Source organism: Poeciliopsis prolifica, unplaced genomic scaffold (assembly GCF_027474105.1).
Source record: "Poeciliopsis prolifica strain line A6 unplaced genomic scaffold, Auburn_PproV2 SCAFFOLD051, whole genome shotgun sequence".
NCBI classification, from domain to species: Eukaryota; Metazoa; Chordata; class Actinopteri; order Cyprinodontiformes; family Poeciliidae; genus Poeciliopsis; species Poeciliopsis prolifica.
In genome coordinates, this window is record NW_026562426.1 from 821,267 (window position 1) to 836,768 (window position 15,502).

At 40.6% G+C, this 15,502-nt stretch overlaps 3 protein-coding genes across 5 annotated transcripts; all 3 read left to right on the top strand.

Moving 5' to 3' along the window:
• The first annotated feature begins 86 nt into the window (after nucleotides 1-86).
• On the top strand, nucleotides 87-4,934 carry LOC129378180 (E3 ubiquitin-protein ligase TRIM17-like). The gene is made up of 7 exons (XM_055058467.1): nucleotides 87-250; nucleotides 1,616-2,202; nucleotides 2,642-2,737; nucleotides 2,819-3,052; nucleotides 3,772-3,919; nucleotides 4,004-4,030; nucleotides 4,129-4,934. The coding sequence occupies exons 2-7, from the start codon at nucleotides 1,624-1,626 to the stop codon at nucleotides 4,680-4,682; spliced, it is 1,638 nt and encodes a 545-aa protein (XP_054914442.1). The 5' UTR covers nucleotides 87-250; nucleotides 1,616-1,623; the 3' UTR covers nucleotides 4,683-4,934.
• A 1,434-nt stretch (nucleotides 4,935-6,368) lies between these two features.
• On the top strand, nucleotides 6,369-10,204 carry LOC129378182 (E3 ubiquitin-protein ligase TRIM47-like). 3 transcript variants are annotated; one of them, XM_055058471.1, is made up of 5 exons: nucleotides 6,369-6,527; nucleotides 7,646-7,851; nucleotides 8,261-8,830; nucleotides 9,726-9,959; nucleotides 10,081-10,204. In XM_055058471.1, the coding sequence occupies exons 3-5, from the start codon at nucleotides 8,291-8,293 to the stop codon at nucleotides 10,102-10,104; spliced, it is 798 nt and encodes a 265-aa protein (XP_054914446.1). In that variant the 5' UTR covers nucleotides 6,369-6,527; nucleotides 7,646-7,851; nucleotides 8,261-8,290; the 3' UTR covers nucleotides 10,105-10,204. The 3 variants fall into 3 exon arrangements, with proteins under 3 accessions (XP_054914446.1, XP_054914447.1, XP_054914445.1); XM_055058472.1 differs by lacking the exon at nucleotides 7,646-7,851 and having other exon boundaries at nucleotides 6,369-6,567; XM_055058470.1 differs by lacking the exon at nucleotides 7,646-7,851.
• Nucleotides 10,205-10,298: 94 nt separating this feature from the next.
• On the top strand, nucleotides 10,299-15,203 carry LOC129378179 (E3 ubiquitin-protein ligase TRIM38-like). Its single transcript, XM_055058466.1, has 7 exons — nucleotides 10,299-11,128; nucleotides 12,071-12,645; nucleotides 12,821-12,916; nucleotides 13,278-13,511; nucleotides 13,664-13,811; nucleotides 13,886-13,912; nucleotides 14,006-15,203. The coding sequence occupies exons 1-7, from the start codon at nucleotides 11,044-11,046 to the stop codon at nucleotides 14,563-14,565; spliced, it is 1,725 nt and encodes a 574-aa protein (XP_054914441.1). The 5' UTR covers nucleotides 10,299-11,043; the 3' UTR covers nucleotides 14,566-15,203.
• The last annotated feature ends 299 nt before the right edge of the window (nucleotides 15,204-15,502 follow it).

The following is a 15,502-nucleotide window of genomic DNA, read 5'->3' on the forward strand; positions in this document are numbered from 1 at the left end:
TTATTTATTTATTTGTATATCAGGTCTTAAGAACAACAACAACAAAAAACAGGTTTAAGTTTTGTTTTGGGGAAATGACATGACCTGGCCACGCCCACTAAGTGCCAGAAGCTGGACCTGCTTCTCCGTTTCTTGCAGTGCCGTTTCCGTGGAAGAGGTGAACCCTGGAGGCATTCTGCAATTGAATCTTACAAAATGCACACGAGACGCTGTTAGAACTTGTGGAATTTATTGCAAAAGCGATACCCGGGTGAGTTACTACTCGACTGATCGACTTGTTTCCAGATGTTGCTTTAAATTAATACCGACTGTGTTACAAAGCTCTATAATTTGTTACTCGGTTCATGCGGGCATGACTCACTGGGTGTGCCAGAGTTGATTTTTTATTTTTTTTTTCCTCCATTTCTGGGCAGATTAGATTGCAAACATCGAAATCATTTTTGGGAATCTTTCAGCGTTGTTATTGTTGCTGTGCTTGGTGGACTCTAGTCTGGATCTATACAAGCCTGCAATTCATCAGAAAAGCTGTTTAAAGATGCAACTCATTTGTCGTTGCTCATATTCACCGATGACAGTGGCCCCAAATTACTATGTAAGGCAATGTTTTTAATTACATTGACTTTTATCAACTACATTCATAAAGCATTCTATAAAAAATTGTGTAAATATAAAATCCCCAAATCTAATACAGTCGTAGTTAATTCAGCCTCTTTCACACAATTTCAACCGATTTTCCTTCCTGCGTTTGCATGACTCAACCTTCTTAGGTTGTAGACGTTGGTCAAACAAATTCTGCTTTGTTTGACCAACGTCTATGAAACTAGACAATGAAAAACACCAATTAAAAAAAAAACATCAGTATATATAGCCTGTAATTGTATGATTTTACTGAATAACAGTCGTCTTTGCTACTGTCAGCAATGCCAGACTTGACTTATGAAGAGGGGAGGAGAGTGAAGTTGTCAGCGGATAAAGAAAATTTTCCAGATTCACAGGTTGTGGATGTTGAGCCTGTATGTAGCATTTTAGTTGGATTTGGATTCGGTGTGAGGAGATTATGAGAAAACCCACTGTTAATATCTTGTAACCAGTCAAGAAGAGAAGAAGCGAAGTAGATGAGGAAGAGAGGTAGAATTTTGTGTCATTTACAGAGCGGCGGAAATCGATACTATATTTTCCGCAAATATTGCTCTGAGGGTAAATATTATAGTAGTTACTGGTGATTTTGACCACTGTGCTGCGACAGCGCCAAAAACCAGACCAAAACTGTTCATACAAGTTGACACTGAGGTGCGATTTGTGAGCTATAACTCTAAAACTTTGGATAGAAATAGGAGACTGGAAATCGGTCTGATATGAATAAGGTCAACGCGGAGTAAGCCAGCTTTCTTCAGTATTGGTGTTTAGAGCAGTGCAAAAATAGAACTGAAGGTGAGGCAAGAATGAATTACATCAGTAATGAGAAGCAAGACGTTTGTGAAACATTAAGAAGCTCTGACTTATAGATTGTTCCTTTTTTAAGATGGAGTTAGCAGTCTTGCAGGTGATTTCTGCAATAAATGAAAAGGTTTCTGACACCAGGGGCGATGAAGAACTTTGTCCTTCTTTAACACAGATTGCATAATGTCAACACACTGCATCCTCGCTTCGCTGCCAGAGGAGCATTTCCGCTGTTCGCTCTGTCTGGACCTCTTCACCGAACCCGTCACCACACCATGCGGCCATAACTTCTGCAGGACCTGCCTCGGCCAGCGATGGAGCGATGGCGACTGTTACCGGTGTCCAAAGTGTAACAAAAGATTCCCCACGAAGCTAGAGTTCTCCACGAACGAAGTCATGGAGGAAATGTCGGTCCAGTTGAAGAGACGGAGAACCGAGGCACTCGAAAGCGAGAACGCCCCGTGGCAGGTGAAGTGCGACGTGTGCGCGGGTTTGCGGCTCAAGGCGTCCAGGTCGTGCCTGGTGTGTCTGGCGTCGTACTGCGACGGACACCTGGAGCCTCACCGGAGGGTCCCCGCCCTGATGAGACACAAGCTGGTGGAGCCGCTGGAGAACCTGGAGGAGAGGGTTTGTGAGAAGCACGCCAGGATCCTGGAGTTTTTCTGCAGACGCGAACAAGCGTGCGTCTGTCTGCTGTGCTGCGGAGCAGAGCACAGAGACCACGAGACGGTGCCTGTCGAAGAGGAGGGGGCTCTGCAGAAAGTGAGGCCTCGCAATCGTTTGAACTGGCAGTGTTTTACAGATTTCTGTTGCCACTACAAGACACTTCAGATCATTTTAACATCAAAGATATATATATATATTTAAAAATCTTTAAATAACATTAACCACTGAATATTTCATAGATGAAGTATTAGGGCCATACTAAGAGGAAACATTTTAAAAATGTGAGAAATGATACGAGAATAAAATCGTTCATGACTAAAGTTTAAAAATTGTGAGAATACAGTCGTAATAATATAGAAAAAATGTCAGATTATTGTAGGAATATTACAAAAATTGTTATACAGGAAAAATAGGAAAAGTTGACATACTGCACGAACAAAGATGAAATAATACAAGAATGAAATTTAAATCATAATAATTAATTTTTTTATATTAACAACATTCTCAGTGCTGACAGCCATTAACTCTCTTCTAGGAAAACCTTGAATCCAAACAAGCAAAAATCAAAGTCATGATTGAAGAAAGAATTAAAAAGATAGAGGAATTCACCTCATCATCAGAAATGAGAAAAGTGAGTGTCTGAATCATACTTATATTTACAGGACGGCTTAAAGTGACACTGCATTCAACAATATTTGTGTGTTTCGAATAGGCGAAAGCAGACAAACAAGCTGAGGACGGCGAGAAGCTGTTCATTAACCTGCTGGGTAGAGTGCAAGAGATTCGAAGCAAACTGCAAACAAACATTGAGGAAAAGGTGGGGAAATCCAAGGAAAAAGTCCAGTTGATGATTGAGGAGCTACAGGAAGAGGTGGCGGCTCTGCAAAGGAAACACTTGCGACTAGAGGAACTGTTTCAGACTGAAGACCACTTTCAACTTCTACAGGTTAGTCAGTTGACTGAGCTTTACGTCACGTTGAGACAGGAAACCGGTCACGTTCTTTAAAAAAGCTCTCAATATTTTCTATATGTAAAGGCCTGCATGTGCCTTTATGCAGGCTTTGTGACACGACACAAGAAAGTTAAAAAATCTTCAAGTTAAGAATTTTGACCTTCACTCAAACTTTTGCTTGACGGAAAAATACCATGAGAGAAAAAAACCTACATATGGGATTGTACTAGATTAAATTAAACTTCATGATAAAATCTCAGACCTTTGATGAAACTTAAGGCCAACTTACATTTATTTTTAAGAATTTAAGACATTTTCGTGCCTTAATTTTAGAAACACGAACTGAAGGCTTTTTAAGGATGGGCGGACACCACTATTTGTTCAAAATGTGATAGTGGATCATTCAAACTGTTTAAAAAAAAAAAACATTATACTCCTCTCACTGACAGATGAGAATTGTACATATTAGCTGGTAAATGTAAGTCTGATGACAAGCTAAAAAACCAAAAACAGACAAAACTTTTTATCTACCTGCTCTAATATTGAATTTGATTTAATATTAGAGCTGGAATCTGAAAATTGGTCTGATTTCCAGATTCAGACCGATCTGGAAAATTTTCTGATTGCACTTCAGTGCAACTTATCAGTTGCACTGAAGTCTGGAAATTGTGCAGAAATGCCAAAAAGCATTATCCGCCTATCAATCTGTTCAGACTTTGAAGACTCTGAACGCCACGTCTGAGACGAAGGACTGGTCCCAGACCAAGGTTTACCCAGACATCTGCATCCAAACAGTGCGGAGAGCCATGGATCACCTAATGACCAGTTTTCAAACCGAACTGAAAACGCTGACAACCATTGGTAATTATTCTTAGATTCGTAGATCTCTCTTGGTTGTGATTGACCCTGACAATAACGATGTTTTTTGTTATTTTCCTTCTACAGAACTGACCAGAATCGGTCAATACAAAGGTCAGTGTCTGAATTCTGCTGGTTTTATTTACTTCATCCTGTCTTCGAAAGATACTAACCCTTCCTGAACTTTGACTTCTTTTCTTTTTTTTTTTAAGAATCTGTCACTTTTGATGACTCCACCGCCGGCCCTGGTCTTAGAGTACTGGAGTACGGGAAACGTCTGAAGTTCTCCAAAGAAGCCAGGTCACCATCGTATGAGTGTCAAAGGTTTGACTTACCCATGGTTTTTGGGAAGATTGGCTTCACCTCCGGTCGGCACTACTGGGAGGTAGAGGTGGGCCGCAGAAACGACTGGCATGTCGGTGTTGCCCTGGAAATGGTGGACAGATCAGACGATGTAATTGTGAAAAAAGAAAACGGGTTCTTTTCCATTGGAAAGTCTGGCTTTGATTACTATGTTCATTGCTCACCACAGCGAGTTCTTCATCTCTGTACCAGGCCCAGTACCATGGGGATTTATCTGGACTACGAGGAAGGCCGGGTGTCCTTCTACGACCTGGATAAGAGGCTCCACATTCACTCTTACGTAGGAGAAAGCTTCACCGGGAGGGTTTTCCCTTACTTCTACCTGCACAGCAAATCAAAGAGATCTGAGGCGCTAGTTGTTAATCCCTACAGGTTCTCGTTCAGTCTTTCACAGTCCAGTTGAAAAGGTTGTAACATGGGGATATGAGTTCACTGAAACCAAAGTATCTCCATCATTCCTGCTGTTGGTCCTTCATTTATGTCACCACAGCTGTTGAGTTAACTTTTCTGTGGCTCCATCAGGCAACTAACAGTAGAGTTCAAACATGTTGACAAATGTCCTGAAATGTAAATCTGCACCAATTCTCTTTTTTTTTTGTGTAAACTTGGAAAACATTTTAAGCACAAATTGTTTGTAAATAAACTAATAACCTTTTTTCATTTGATGCTCTTACCCCCTGCTGGGAAGAAAATGGTACTTTTTTTTCCAATTCTGCTTGGGTCCTCATACAATTTGAGGTAAACTCTTATGAAATTATGATTCATTCCTTATAAGATATGCTCGTCTAAAGTAGGGCTTCACAATTTTTGGAAAATATTTTTGATTTCATTGCCTATAGTCATCAGTTTCAGGACACTTTTATTTGGGTATCATTGCCCACCAATCCATGAAAGGACATCAAACTGGTTTGGACATTAGGGGGCAGTAGAAACAACTTATCTGGCCAAATTACATGCTACTAAATATTGATTCCAAGTAGTCGTTTACGATTGGCTGGTATTGAGACGATCATTTCTGTACAGCTCCGATCTAAAACATTATACACTGGTGAAACATGTCACTGAATATCAATTGGGGTTTTAACAGTGTTGAAAAGAAACATACTGATTTAAAGTGCTTCCTTTGTGCTATAGTCTTGAAAGCTGGTCTACAGCCACTTATGTCAGTTATGTTGCTGTGGAATTCAATGATTCTAAAAGGTCAAAGGTCCAAATGTGATTTCCAGATTAGGTCGAAGGTCTTAAACTGTGTGTATTGAACGAACACCTTTCATCACTTTTGCTTACAATTTAAAAGCAAAAGAAAAGTCAGTTTAGAGAGACTAGAAACCTTTGTAATCATGATTGGCTCTGATTCTTGCCAGTGAGCAGTAAATCTTTATTTTATTCAAAATAATCGTAATAATTTATTAAAAACTTCTCCTCAAAAACAGCCAAATATGACGAGGTGGATACACTGAAGCATGGATGTGGCCTGTAGTTTTATCTGTCCTTGTATTTAATAGATACATCATTCATCCTTTACCACAACATCTCCTGAAAGTGATCCTGGCTCTCCGCAGCCTGACCCGACGAATCAACCAATCGTATCTCCACTTTTAGTAAACGGAAAAAGTCCAAAAGATTTTTGGTACTTGTGGATTATGAAGAACATTCTCATAGCGCGTCCCTGATGGTCAAGAAAAAAAATCCTCTTTTAGCAGGGAAAATAATCTGTTCATAAGTACATGTGTCAATGTTGTTTTTTCAAATTTCCGCTTCAGCTTTCGATTGATCGGATTTCAGATTCCTTAGCTTTAGTATCTAGTATTTACTGAAGTCATATTTAGGCCTGCTGATGTTGGAGGAGCTGTTGCTGTTTCTGGAATAATCTTCAAAAGTGGCAGCGGAACATGGGAGAGGCTGGAGACTCGGAGCGTCAATTCCCTGACGATTGTGACGTCACTGTGAAGCGGTGAACACATCTGTTTACCTCCCTCTCATTCGCAGGAACCAATCACAACATGATTTTTTTTTTCCACCTTGACCCCTCGGGCACAAGAGACGGGGAGTCCGGACGGGAATATAAGTTCAATGGCATCCAGGAAATTACAGTTCTGAAACCCCGCCCATCTCTTTCACCTCTCCGCACAAAGGTGCGTCTATATCTACACAGGAACAAGAACAATAAAAAACAGCAGATAAGAAGCCAACTTAACTCTCCCAAAGCTTCACAAAGGACAAGTTGGCAATACTTTTTGAAAGAAGGGTATGTACTTTTAAATGATTTTTTTAGATTCCTGTCTCAGGTAAGTAATTATCCAGGCTGTTATGACAGGTTTTGTGTTTTGAGCAACTTATGTTTCATTTTCACTTCTGATTCCTAAATCTATTGCCAGAAAAAAAAAAAAAAAAAGACTTAACTGTAAATAAATGGCAGCAAACGAGACAATCATCAGCTCATCTTGATTTATTATTTTTATCGTTATGAAAGCCTTTTCACTTCTGATTTACTGAATGAGTTTTGATCATTTAATGTCATTAAAAATGACATTTCTAATGTTTAATTTCTAACGCTCTGACCTATCAGGGATCAAGTCAGGGAGAAATGATATTTGTGCCAAAATGCTTGAGTACACATGCAATAATAGGACTCAACGTGACTGTAGGGTACAATCAGAAATAAAACTGGAATATGTGTGACTGAATATTTCCAATGCTTTATTTCTTGTTGTTTAATTAAATCCCTCAATATTTATGGACTCGTTTGTCGTTTAAAGCGTGTCGAGGTAGCATTTGTCCCTTTATGAATCAGTTGGGTTGAACCAAATTACCTCTGATCCAAAACGGCGGGACAAACAACAAACTGCAGTAAACGAGCTGTTTACTGCATGGATCACATGACTCGACTCTGTCAAAGGTCATGCCCCCATTACTGATGGCTTTTTAAGAACTCATTTGAAGGATGATTGAAAATGAACTTTGCATGTTTTCAGTTCTCTTAGGTTTACTTTGATTCTGATGACAAGAATTGATGGGAAATAAACAGAAAGAGAGTCGGATGGTGATTAGGTCTCTGGGTTGTTGTTTTGTTTTTTTCAATTCGTCTCGGTAATGCAGGACTGTACAGGCAGGTGGATTTGATCGATTTGCACTCAGCCGGAAAACCAGAAAGCAAACCCGACCCGTGAAAGGAATCACCTGTTACAGACTTTAGAAAGGTCTTACATGGGCAGCGTAAGGACACCCAAAAGATTTGAGGTTTAAAATTTGTCAGACACTTTAAGATCATCTTGACTTTTCAACAAACTCTTATTAGTGCAGGTCAGGACATACATTTTCATCCACTCTAGACATTTAAATGAAGCTGAACAATTAATTTCCCAGGCGACAGACTGGCGACCTGACCAGGGTGACCCCGCCTCTCGCCCGGAACATTGGCTGGAAAAATGCACCAGCACCTCCCAACCCCATCAGGGACAGGGGTGTAAGAAAATGGGTGGATGGGTGGAATTAATTCCCCCGCTCCGCTCGATGGATTTACATGCAGCCGACAAACAGGAAAACAACTGTGACTTATAAAACAAAAAGAGGTATGATTACATAACTGCTGAGTCAAAACCAAGACAAGCAGCATTTGTTGTTGTTGTGTAAGACTTCCAGAAATCTTCTGGTTCTGGTTTCCTCTGCAGCATTCAGCTTCTGTGCATCAAAATCTGGAACAAACTTCTGGAAAACAACAGAACAGCCGGTTCCTTGAAATCAAGGATTGAACCCCAGCTGTTCAGAGCTGCTTTTGATTCGTATTAAATGAAATATCGATGATGATACTTCATAAAATTTTGCTTGATGATGGTATTTAACAAAAACGCAACGTTTACTGCTCGTTTTATAACTAGAAATTTTTTATTATTATTATTGTGTAAAGCTCTTTGAAACGCCTTGTTGCTGAAATGTGCCACACAAACAAGCTTTAACTCCACTCCCACTAACTGTATCCAGGTAAGCCCGAACCCGCTGGGCGAAGGCCGCATGCTGGATCCAGCGGCGAGCCCGGACCGGGCGTCCACACCCGCTGACTGCCGCATCTGCCTGGATGAGTTCAGCAGCCCGGCGTCTCTCCCCTGCGGACACCGCTTCTGCCTGGAGTGCATCGGGGAGTACTGGAGGCTCGGCGAGAGCTGCCAGTGCCCGCTCTGCATGGCGGTCTTCCCCACCCGGCCGCCGCTCAGGACCGAGCGAGCCGAGAGCGAAGCCGCGCCGCCGCTCAAAGCGGGAGAGGTCCCGTGCGACGTCTGCCCGGCGCGGCGGGCCGCGGTGCGGTCCTGCCTGGACTGCCTGGCCTCGTACTGCTCCGCTCACCTGCGGCCGCATTATCAGACGGAGGACCTCGGGCGCCACCTGCTGGTCGGCGTGGCGAAGAACCTGGAGGACTCGAAGTGTGGGCTGCACGGGAGGAAGCTGGACAGGTTCTGCCGCAGCGACCGAACCTGCGTGTGCGCCACCTGCGCCAGGACGGAGCACAGAGGCCACCATGTTGTTTCTGTCAGCAAGGAAGCTGCCAAGAACAAGGTTGGTTTTTGTCTGAACACACACACAAAAAAAAAAAATTATCAAAGTTTTTGGTAAAGTTTGACAATGTTTGAATTTTTTTTTCCACATGAAAAGTGAAGCAAAAAGCATTTCCTGTGAGTCAACCAAAAGATTTATAAAATATTTATATTTATAAAAGAAACAAGTGATCCAACTTAAAAGAAAACATTGTCACAGGTAATCAAATGCATATATTTACCTGGTTAAACTTAAGTTTATAAAGCAAGCCTGACAAAAAAATATATATTTTTTTTAAACTTTGAGTGTTTAAATATTTCAGCAATATTTTATGTTGTGTGTGAGTTTTGTGGCTTTTTTTCATGGTGCGTTGAAGAACCAGTTAAACTTTTAATTTAACTGTGTAATTGGGTGCAATTTCTGTTGCCCTGCAAACGGCTCTTTGGTTCGACAACAGAGGCTGTTTATCATTTCAAAATATTTGTGCACAAGGATCTGTTTTTTTCTTAGAATGTAGAAAATCATAAATTCAGATTTCATTTTTGTTACCGTCCTTTTGCATGAGATCTTCTACTAAATTTCCACACCAGAATAAGTATCCATAATATTATTTTTTTGTTTTGTTCACATCATTTCCCACAGACGTCACCATTCCATTGAAAGAAATAGAAATGTATCAATCCTCCATTTTATAAAATGTTTTATGTTTTTAGAGCTAAAAACATATAAAAAGGGGGGATTTCTAAAAGATGACCACAGCATTTCTATAGTAGATATTGAAAATGTTCATGCAATAATTGTGGCTTTAAAAGAGTTCAAAACAGTTTTCAGGAAAACACACACATCCTATAATATAACAAGCTATAACTTTAGAAAAAAGGCATCGACTTTGATGCAATCGTTGTTTCCTCCGCAGACTAAACTGAAGCGCAGACGACTGAAGCTTCAGCAGGAGATCCAGGAGAAGCTGAGCGTGGCTGAGGACGCGGAGCGGACCGCAGGCCTCCGCGGAGCAGAACCTCCAGCAGAACTTCGGGCGCAGAGCAGGAAGCTGGTCAAACAGCTGGAAGAGGAGATCAGCGAGCTGCAGGAGAGGAACGCGGAGCTGGAGCAGCTCTTACAGACCGAAGACAACCTTCACTTTCTGCAGGTCTGACATGTTGCCACAGGTCGACTCACTGGGCAAAAAAAAAAAAAAAAAAAAGATAAGGAAAGGAAAGGAAAAATTCAAACGGTTGTTTGAGTGAATGGGTCTTTTCGTTTCTCCACAGCGATTCCTACACTCCTGTTCATGAATGGAACGACAAGCTGCTCGACATCTGTGGACCAAAAAACTAACATTGTGACATATAAATATAAATATATATATTTTGTTCTATAAAGATGTAAACTCTGTCTCCTCTTGTATTTCTATGCACACCTTCACACTCTCTGACCAAACGTCTTCATTATTTAATTGATTTATTTTGAATGTGATATAAGTGTAAACACATGAACAAGGAATACACAAGACATATATTTCTGTACGACAATAATCTTAAAAGATTTAACACATTGTAACTCAGCTAAAATAATATTTTATGTTGGGCATGAAATGCATTAAATTGCCAGAACATACACACACAGTTTATGACCAGCAACTCTACATTTAGACGCCGTTCGATAAAGTGTACTGGACTCGTTATTCCCCTTGCAAAGTGATTATATAATGTTTTGGGTTTTCTCTTAGCAAGTCATCTTACCTAGTTCAGTTTTGGATATATCTATTCTTGACAAAAGTTTTGAGAAACACTTGTGGATTCTTTTTGTGTAATTCCTTCCCCTGGAAATAGCAGTTTCATAGTAAACAAATCTATAAAATTGGAAAATATTACTCTTCAGATTTGCACTCAAGAGACAATTTTTGTTGTTTCTATTTATTTTCTCCAGAGAGCAACCTCAATGGAGATAATCTCCAAAGATAATAATTTGGAGATTGTCGTCTCCAAAGAATCTTATCGATCAAAAGATTGGTACGTTTTCAGTCCTTACCTCCCACAACCGAAACTGTCCAAACCTCAGTAACTCTCCGGTTTTCTGTGCTCTTTATGAATTGCTTCATAAAGAGCAATTCAAAGGACTGTATACGTTATTACCTGCTTCCAGGCAACGCCCAGCAGCATGCAAATAGATGACGATGGCTCAGCTCCTGTCTCTAAATAGAGGAGGTGCCTGAATTAACCTTTTATGTAGAAATGAAAGTCAACACAAGAAGGAAGTCAGAAGGGAAGAACAGAACAGGGCAGGCACCGTTAACGGGAGCAGCTCAGCAGCCTGCAGGTAAACTCTGGATCTTGCACTTCTGCTTTTGTGAACTTTTTGTTTTCAATTTTTTCTGACACTTGTTTTGGAGCATGTAGGCGGGTGCTTCATTTTACTTGGGACTTGTATGGTGGTTAATCTTGTCACGCTCGGTGCATGTAGTTCAAAGAGAAATTCTCTTCTGTTTCACAAAGAATCAAGCGAGTTGTAGCATAAAAATCTGTGCAGCTTCAAATTCTTCCTTCTTGTTCAGTCTCAGGATGAGAACTAGCCAAACCACCGCACTCAGGCAGTTCACCTTCGGGGTCTGTGATAGAACACCATCAAAATTTCTTATATGTATTGTTTTTGCACAATCTACCTCAAAATGAGTCAATATATCAAGTTTATTATTGCTCAATCTTCACAAACCAGATCTTATTCTTACCACTGAAAGGTGGCAAAATATTCTAACATGATTGTTAATATGGAAGACATCAGACAATGTAAGTGTATCACATACACTACCTTAAATGATCATAATTGATTACTGCAATCGACTTTACTCTGGATGCCATTATTGTCTCAAGACAGATATTCGACCAAACATTTGTGGGTGACAAAAAAATATTTTAAAGGAGAAGCTTTTGGCGAGCTTCTCCTTTCGTGCTCCATTTCTGTAGCGCTGCCTACCTCAGGACATCAGGCAGGGAAGCTAGCTTAAAAATCCACTTCTTTACTTCTGTCATAGTTTTAAACTCTACCTTTTGTCTTGCTTTATTGGTATTTTATCTATTTTTAATCTGTGCTGGTACATATTTGTCTTATGTTCTTGTAACTGTTCATCACTTTGTATGAAAGTGCTTTAAAGTCATCGTTAATAGTCCCAGTGTGTGTTGCTGTTTGCAACATTCCAAAAGCAGATATAGTTTCTTCCGACATTTTCTAATTGGGTAATCTTGTTCCGGTGTATTTTCGCAGACATGACCGCCGCGGCCGAATCCATCAAAGATGACTGCTTTCTGAAAAAACACCTAACATGCCCCATCTGCATGGAAACATTCACCGATCCTGTGACCACATCTTGTGGTCACTCGTTCTGCATGAGGTGCCTGGAGCTCAGCGTCTCCTCATTTCAGGTTGATGATGCCTGTCCTCTTTGCAAAAGGCTTCTGAAGGAAGCCCCCAAGGTGAATAATGTCCTGAGAGACATTGTCAAAGAGGTGAAACGCACACTGGGTCAGAAGTTTGCTGGGGCTGCCGGCGAGGTGCCCTGTGATTCCTGCACGGTGCCCCAGAAGAAGGCAGTAAAGTCCTGCCTTGTGTGCGTGGCTTCATTTTGTTCAGCCCACTTGCAGAACCATTATTTTGCTAAAAGACTGAAGGGCCACAAACTGGTGGAACCTGTGGAGAACCTGGACACAAGGGCCTGCCCCACTCATGGGTGCCCGCTCGAGCTTTACTGCAGGAAGCAGCAAACATGCGTTTGCGCTCGATGTTTGGATGGCGGCCATGGGGAAGTTGTCTCTGCTGAAGAGGAATGGCAAGTGAAAAAGGTATAAACATCTTGATTCAATTACAGACATCCGAGTATTAATTATGAGTTTCTGCAATATGCTGAACAAATACTAATTGTGTAGGTGAACAACCGTTGAGGTCAAAGTTACAGAGGAACATTTTTCAAGCGTTACAGAGATGATGTTTGGCAAGATTTGCTCTTGTTTTCGACAGGATCAAATTGAGAACACCAAGGCGGAGTTACAAGAGAGAATCATGACAAGGAAAGCAAAGATTGATGAGATCAATGAAGCTCTGAAGAGTTGTGAGGTATAACGAAGGAGTTGCAAGTATTACAAAAGAGGTCAAAAGGTTACCGCTTGGTTGAATGAAGTCTCTTTCTCAAGCATACCATACCGAGAAGATTGGTGCCTGCTCTGTGCCTTAGCATATTTGCTCAACAAAAAGGAATATCTAAAGATGGTTTTCTAATTAAACTATTAAATCCAGACTGCACTCAGCATCATCCAGTCTTCAGTCATTTGGATTGTATATGTTAGTGTATCAGGCTCCCTAATGGGACGCCATTATTCGTCAGGAAGAATTGTCTCAAGAAAGATATTCGACCAAACGTTTGTATTTCGGGGGGAAAAATAACATTTGTTAAAACATAATTTTTCAAATTTTTTAGGAGCTGGTGACGAAAGAGTGGTGGGACATTGATGCTCTGTTCAGAGCTGTGGTTGACGTTGTGAAGGCAGCTAAGGCAGAGGCACTAAACCCACTTGAAGACAAGCTGCGGTTCTTAGATAAGGAGTCAAAAAACCTCAAAGATGAGTTGGAAGATGAAATCAACAAACTCGAGACAACAATCTCAAAGCTAGACGACATATCGGCACTTGAAGATCATGTCCTATTCCTACAGGTCAGAGGTAAATGCAAGCTTCCCTTTGAAGCTTGCATCGCTTTTCAATATCTTCATCAAAAAATGCATATAAACGGTAACTTCTTCTTGATCGTGCAGAGAGGTTATGATAATTAATTTAGCTCTGTTGTTTTTTTTTTCTGTTTTTCCAGAGGTACCCATCTGTTTCAGTCCAGGATGTCAAGAAAGACTGGAAGAACATTGAACTTGACACCACTCTTTCTTTTGGCTCCATGAGAGAAACTGCAACAACAATGATTGAAAATATCCAGCAGCAACTGGAGAAGCTGGCCGCCATTGGTAAGACCTGACTTTACAGTGATGAAACCCAAATCGTTGACATGATGGATCAAACCCAAATTTTCTCTTCGCAGAACTTATGAGATTTCCAAAGTTTGAAGGTACATTTCACTTTCTTCTCTCATACGCTGTCTCAAAAGCAATTGATTTGTTTCTGAAAAATGCTTGTTTCTGCTCCGATTCTGGGTTCCCAGTGGACGTGAGGCTGGACCCAGAAACCGCACACTGCCGCCTGGTTTTCTCCAATAATGGCAGCAAAGTGGAAGACAGAGGAGAAAACCGGGAAGTGGCAGATTCTCCAAAGAGATATGACGTGCTTGGCAGCGTCCTGGGACTCAACACCTTAGCAACTGGGAAATCCTACTGGGAGGTGGAGGTTGGCAGCACAACCGGGTGGGATCTAGGTGTAGCCAGAGGCAGCGCCAACCGCAGGGGACGACAAGCTTTAAACCCAGAGAATGGCTACTGGGTTCTGGTACATTTTGAAGAGTGTGATGTACCCAAGCCTTTTACAGTGTATGCAGTCATGACAGCTCCACCTGTTTCACTTTCTATCAAAGACAAACCAAAGAAGATTGGTGTGTTTGTGGACTATGAGGAAGGCATCGTGTCCTTCTACGACGTGACGGCCCGGTCTCACATCTACTCGTTCTCCAAGTGCTCATTCCAAGACGAGCTTCGTCCGTATTTCAGTCTGCACATGAAATATGAGATGAACTTTGAGCCTTTGACTATTTCAAAAATAAAGCATTGAAAAATGAATTAGGACTGGAAGCATTTGCCCTTCTACATTATTCGGTCAGAGTATTCAGACCTAACTTTGAGTAGAAGAGAAGAATTCAATGATTTGATGCGTCAGAGAAGAACATTTAAAAAAAAAAATCAAGCCAACACAGAGTGTGTTTTCATTTATAGTAACTGTAGCTTTACGAGGAAGAGTCATCACCTGGAAACAGTTTAATTCCAGGAAATGAGTTTGAGATGTTTTGTGTAAATCTGTGTGTGAACAGACGAAAGGGAGTTGCAAACTGGGATCAAGGGTCAAAGTATGTTTTCTGTCCCCAATTGGCCACTAGTTTTACATCATGGTGAGACTTTTAGGATTAGAGAAACAAGGAAAGAAGTATATAAAGCCTATCTTTTTTTTATACTCACTTTGTAATATTGTTTATCAGTGTTTGTATATTCATGCTGAATGTTTATTTCCTTTGCTGCAATTTGACATCTTTGCTTGCTTGACACCTTGGTGGACAAAACAACAGGAACTTTGGTTATTCTATCATTTCTTTTTAAATAATCTGCAGTTTTGAATTCTTGAAATACTTTTTCTCCAAGTTTGTGACATAAAAACATGGTTAAAAAAAATAATAAAATATTTTGTGTCGTGCCTGAGATTTTGATGATGTGCTATGATGGCAAAAATAATAAATAGTACATGGTATGATGTTATGCATATGATTAACTCAGCAGAAGAAGAACACAAAGTTTGACTTTATGGTGTGGAGAATAAGGTTTGGACTAGAGGGCTTCTCTCAACCACTTCAAAATAAAAGCCCAAGTAAATTAACTAACTACAATCAGAGGTTGGTAGAGTCCCCAAACATACTCAGATCACTTAAGGTTTAAAAATTACATCAGACAGACCCAAAAATATCAAGCTATGTGGAAATTTTGGTATTTAATAATTTAAT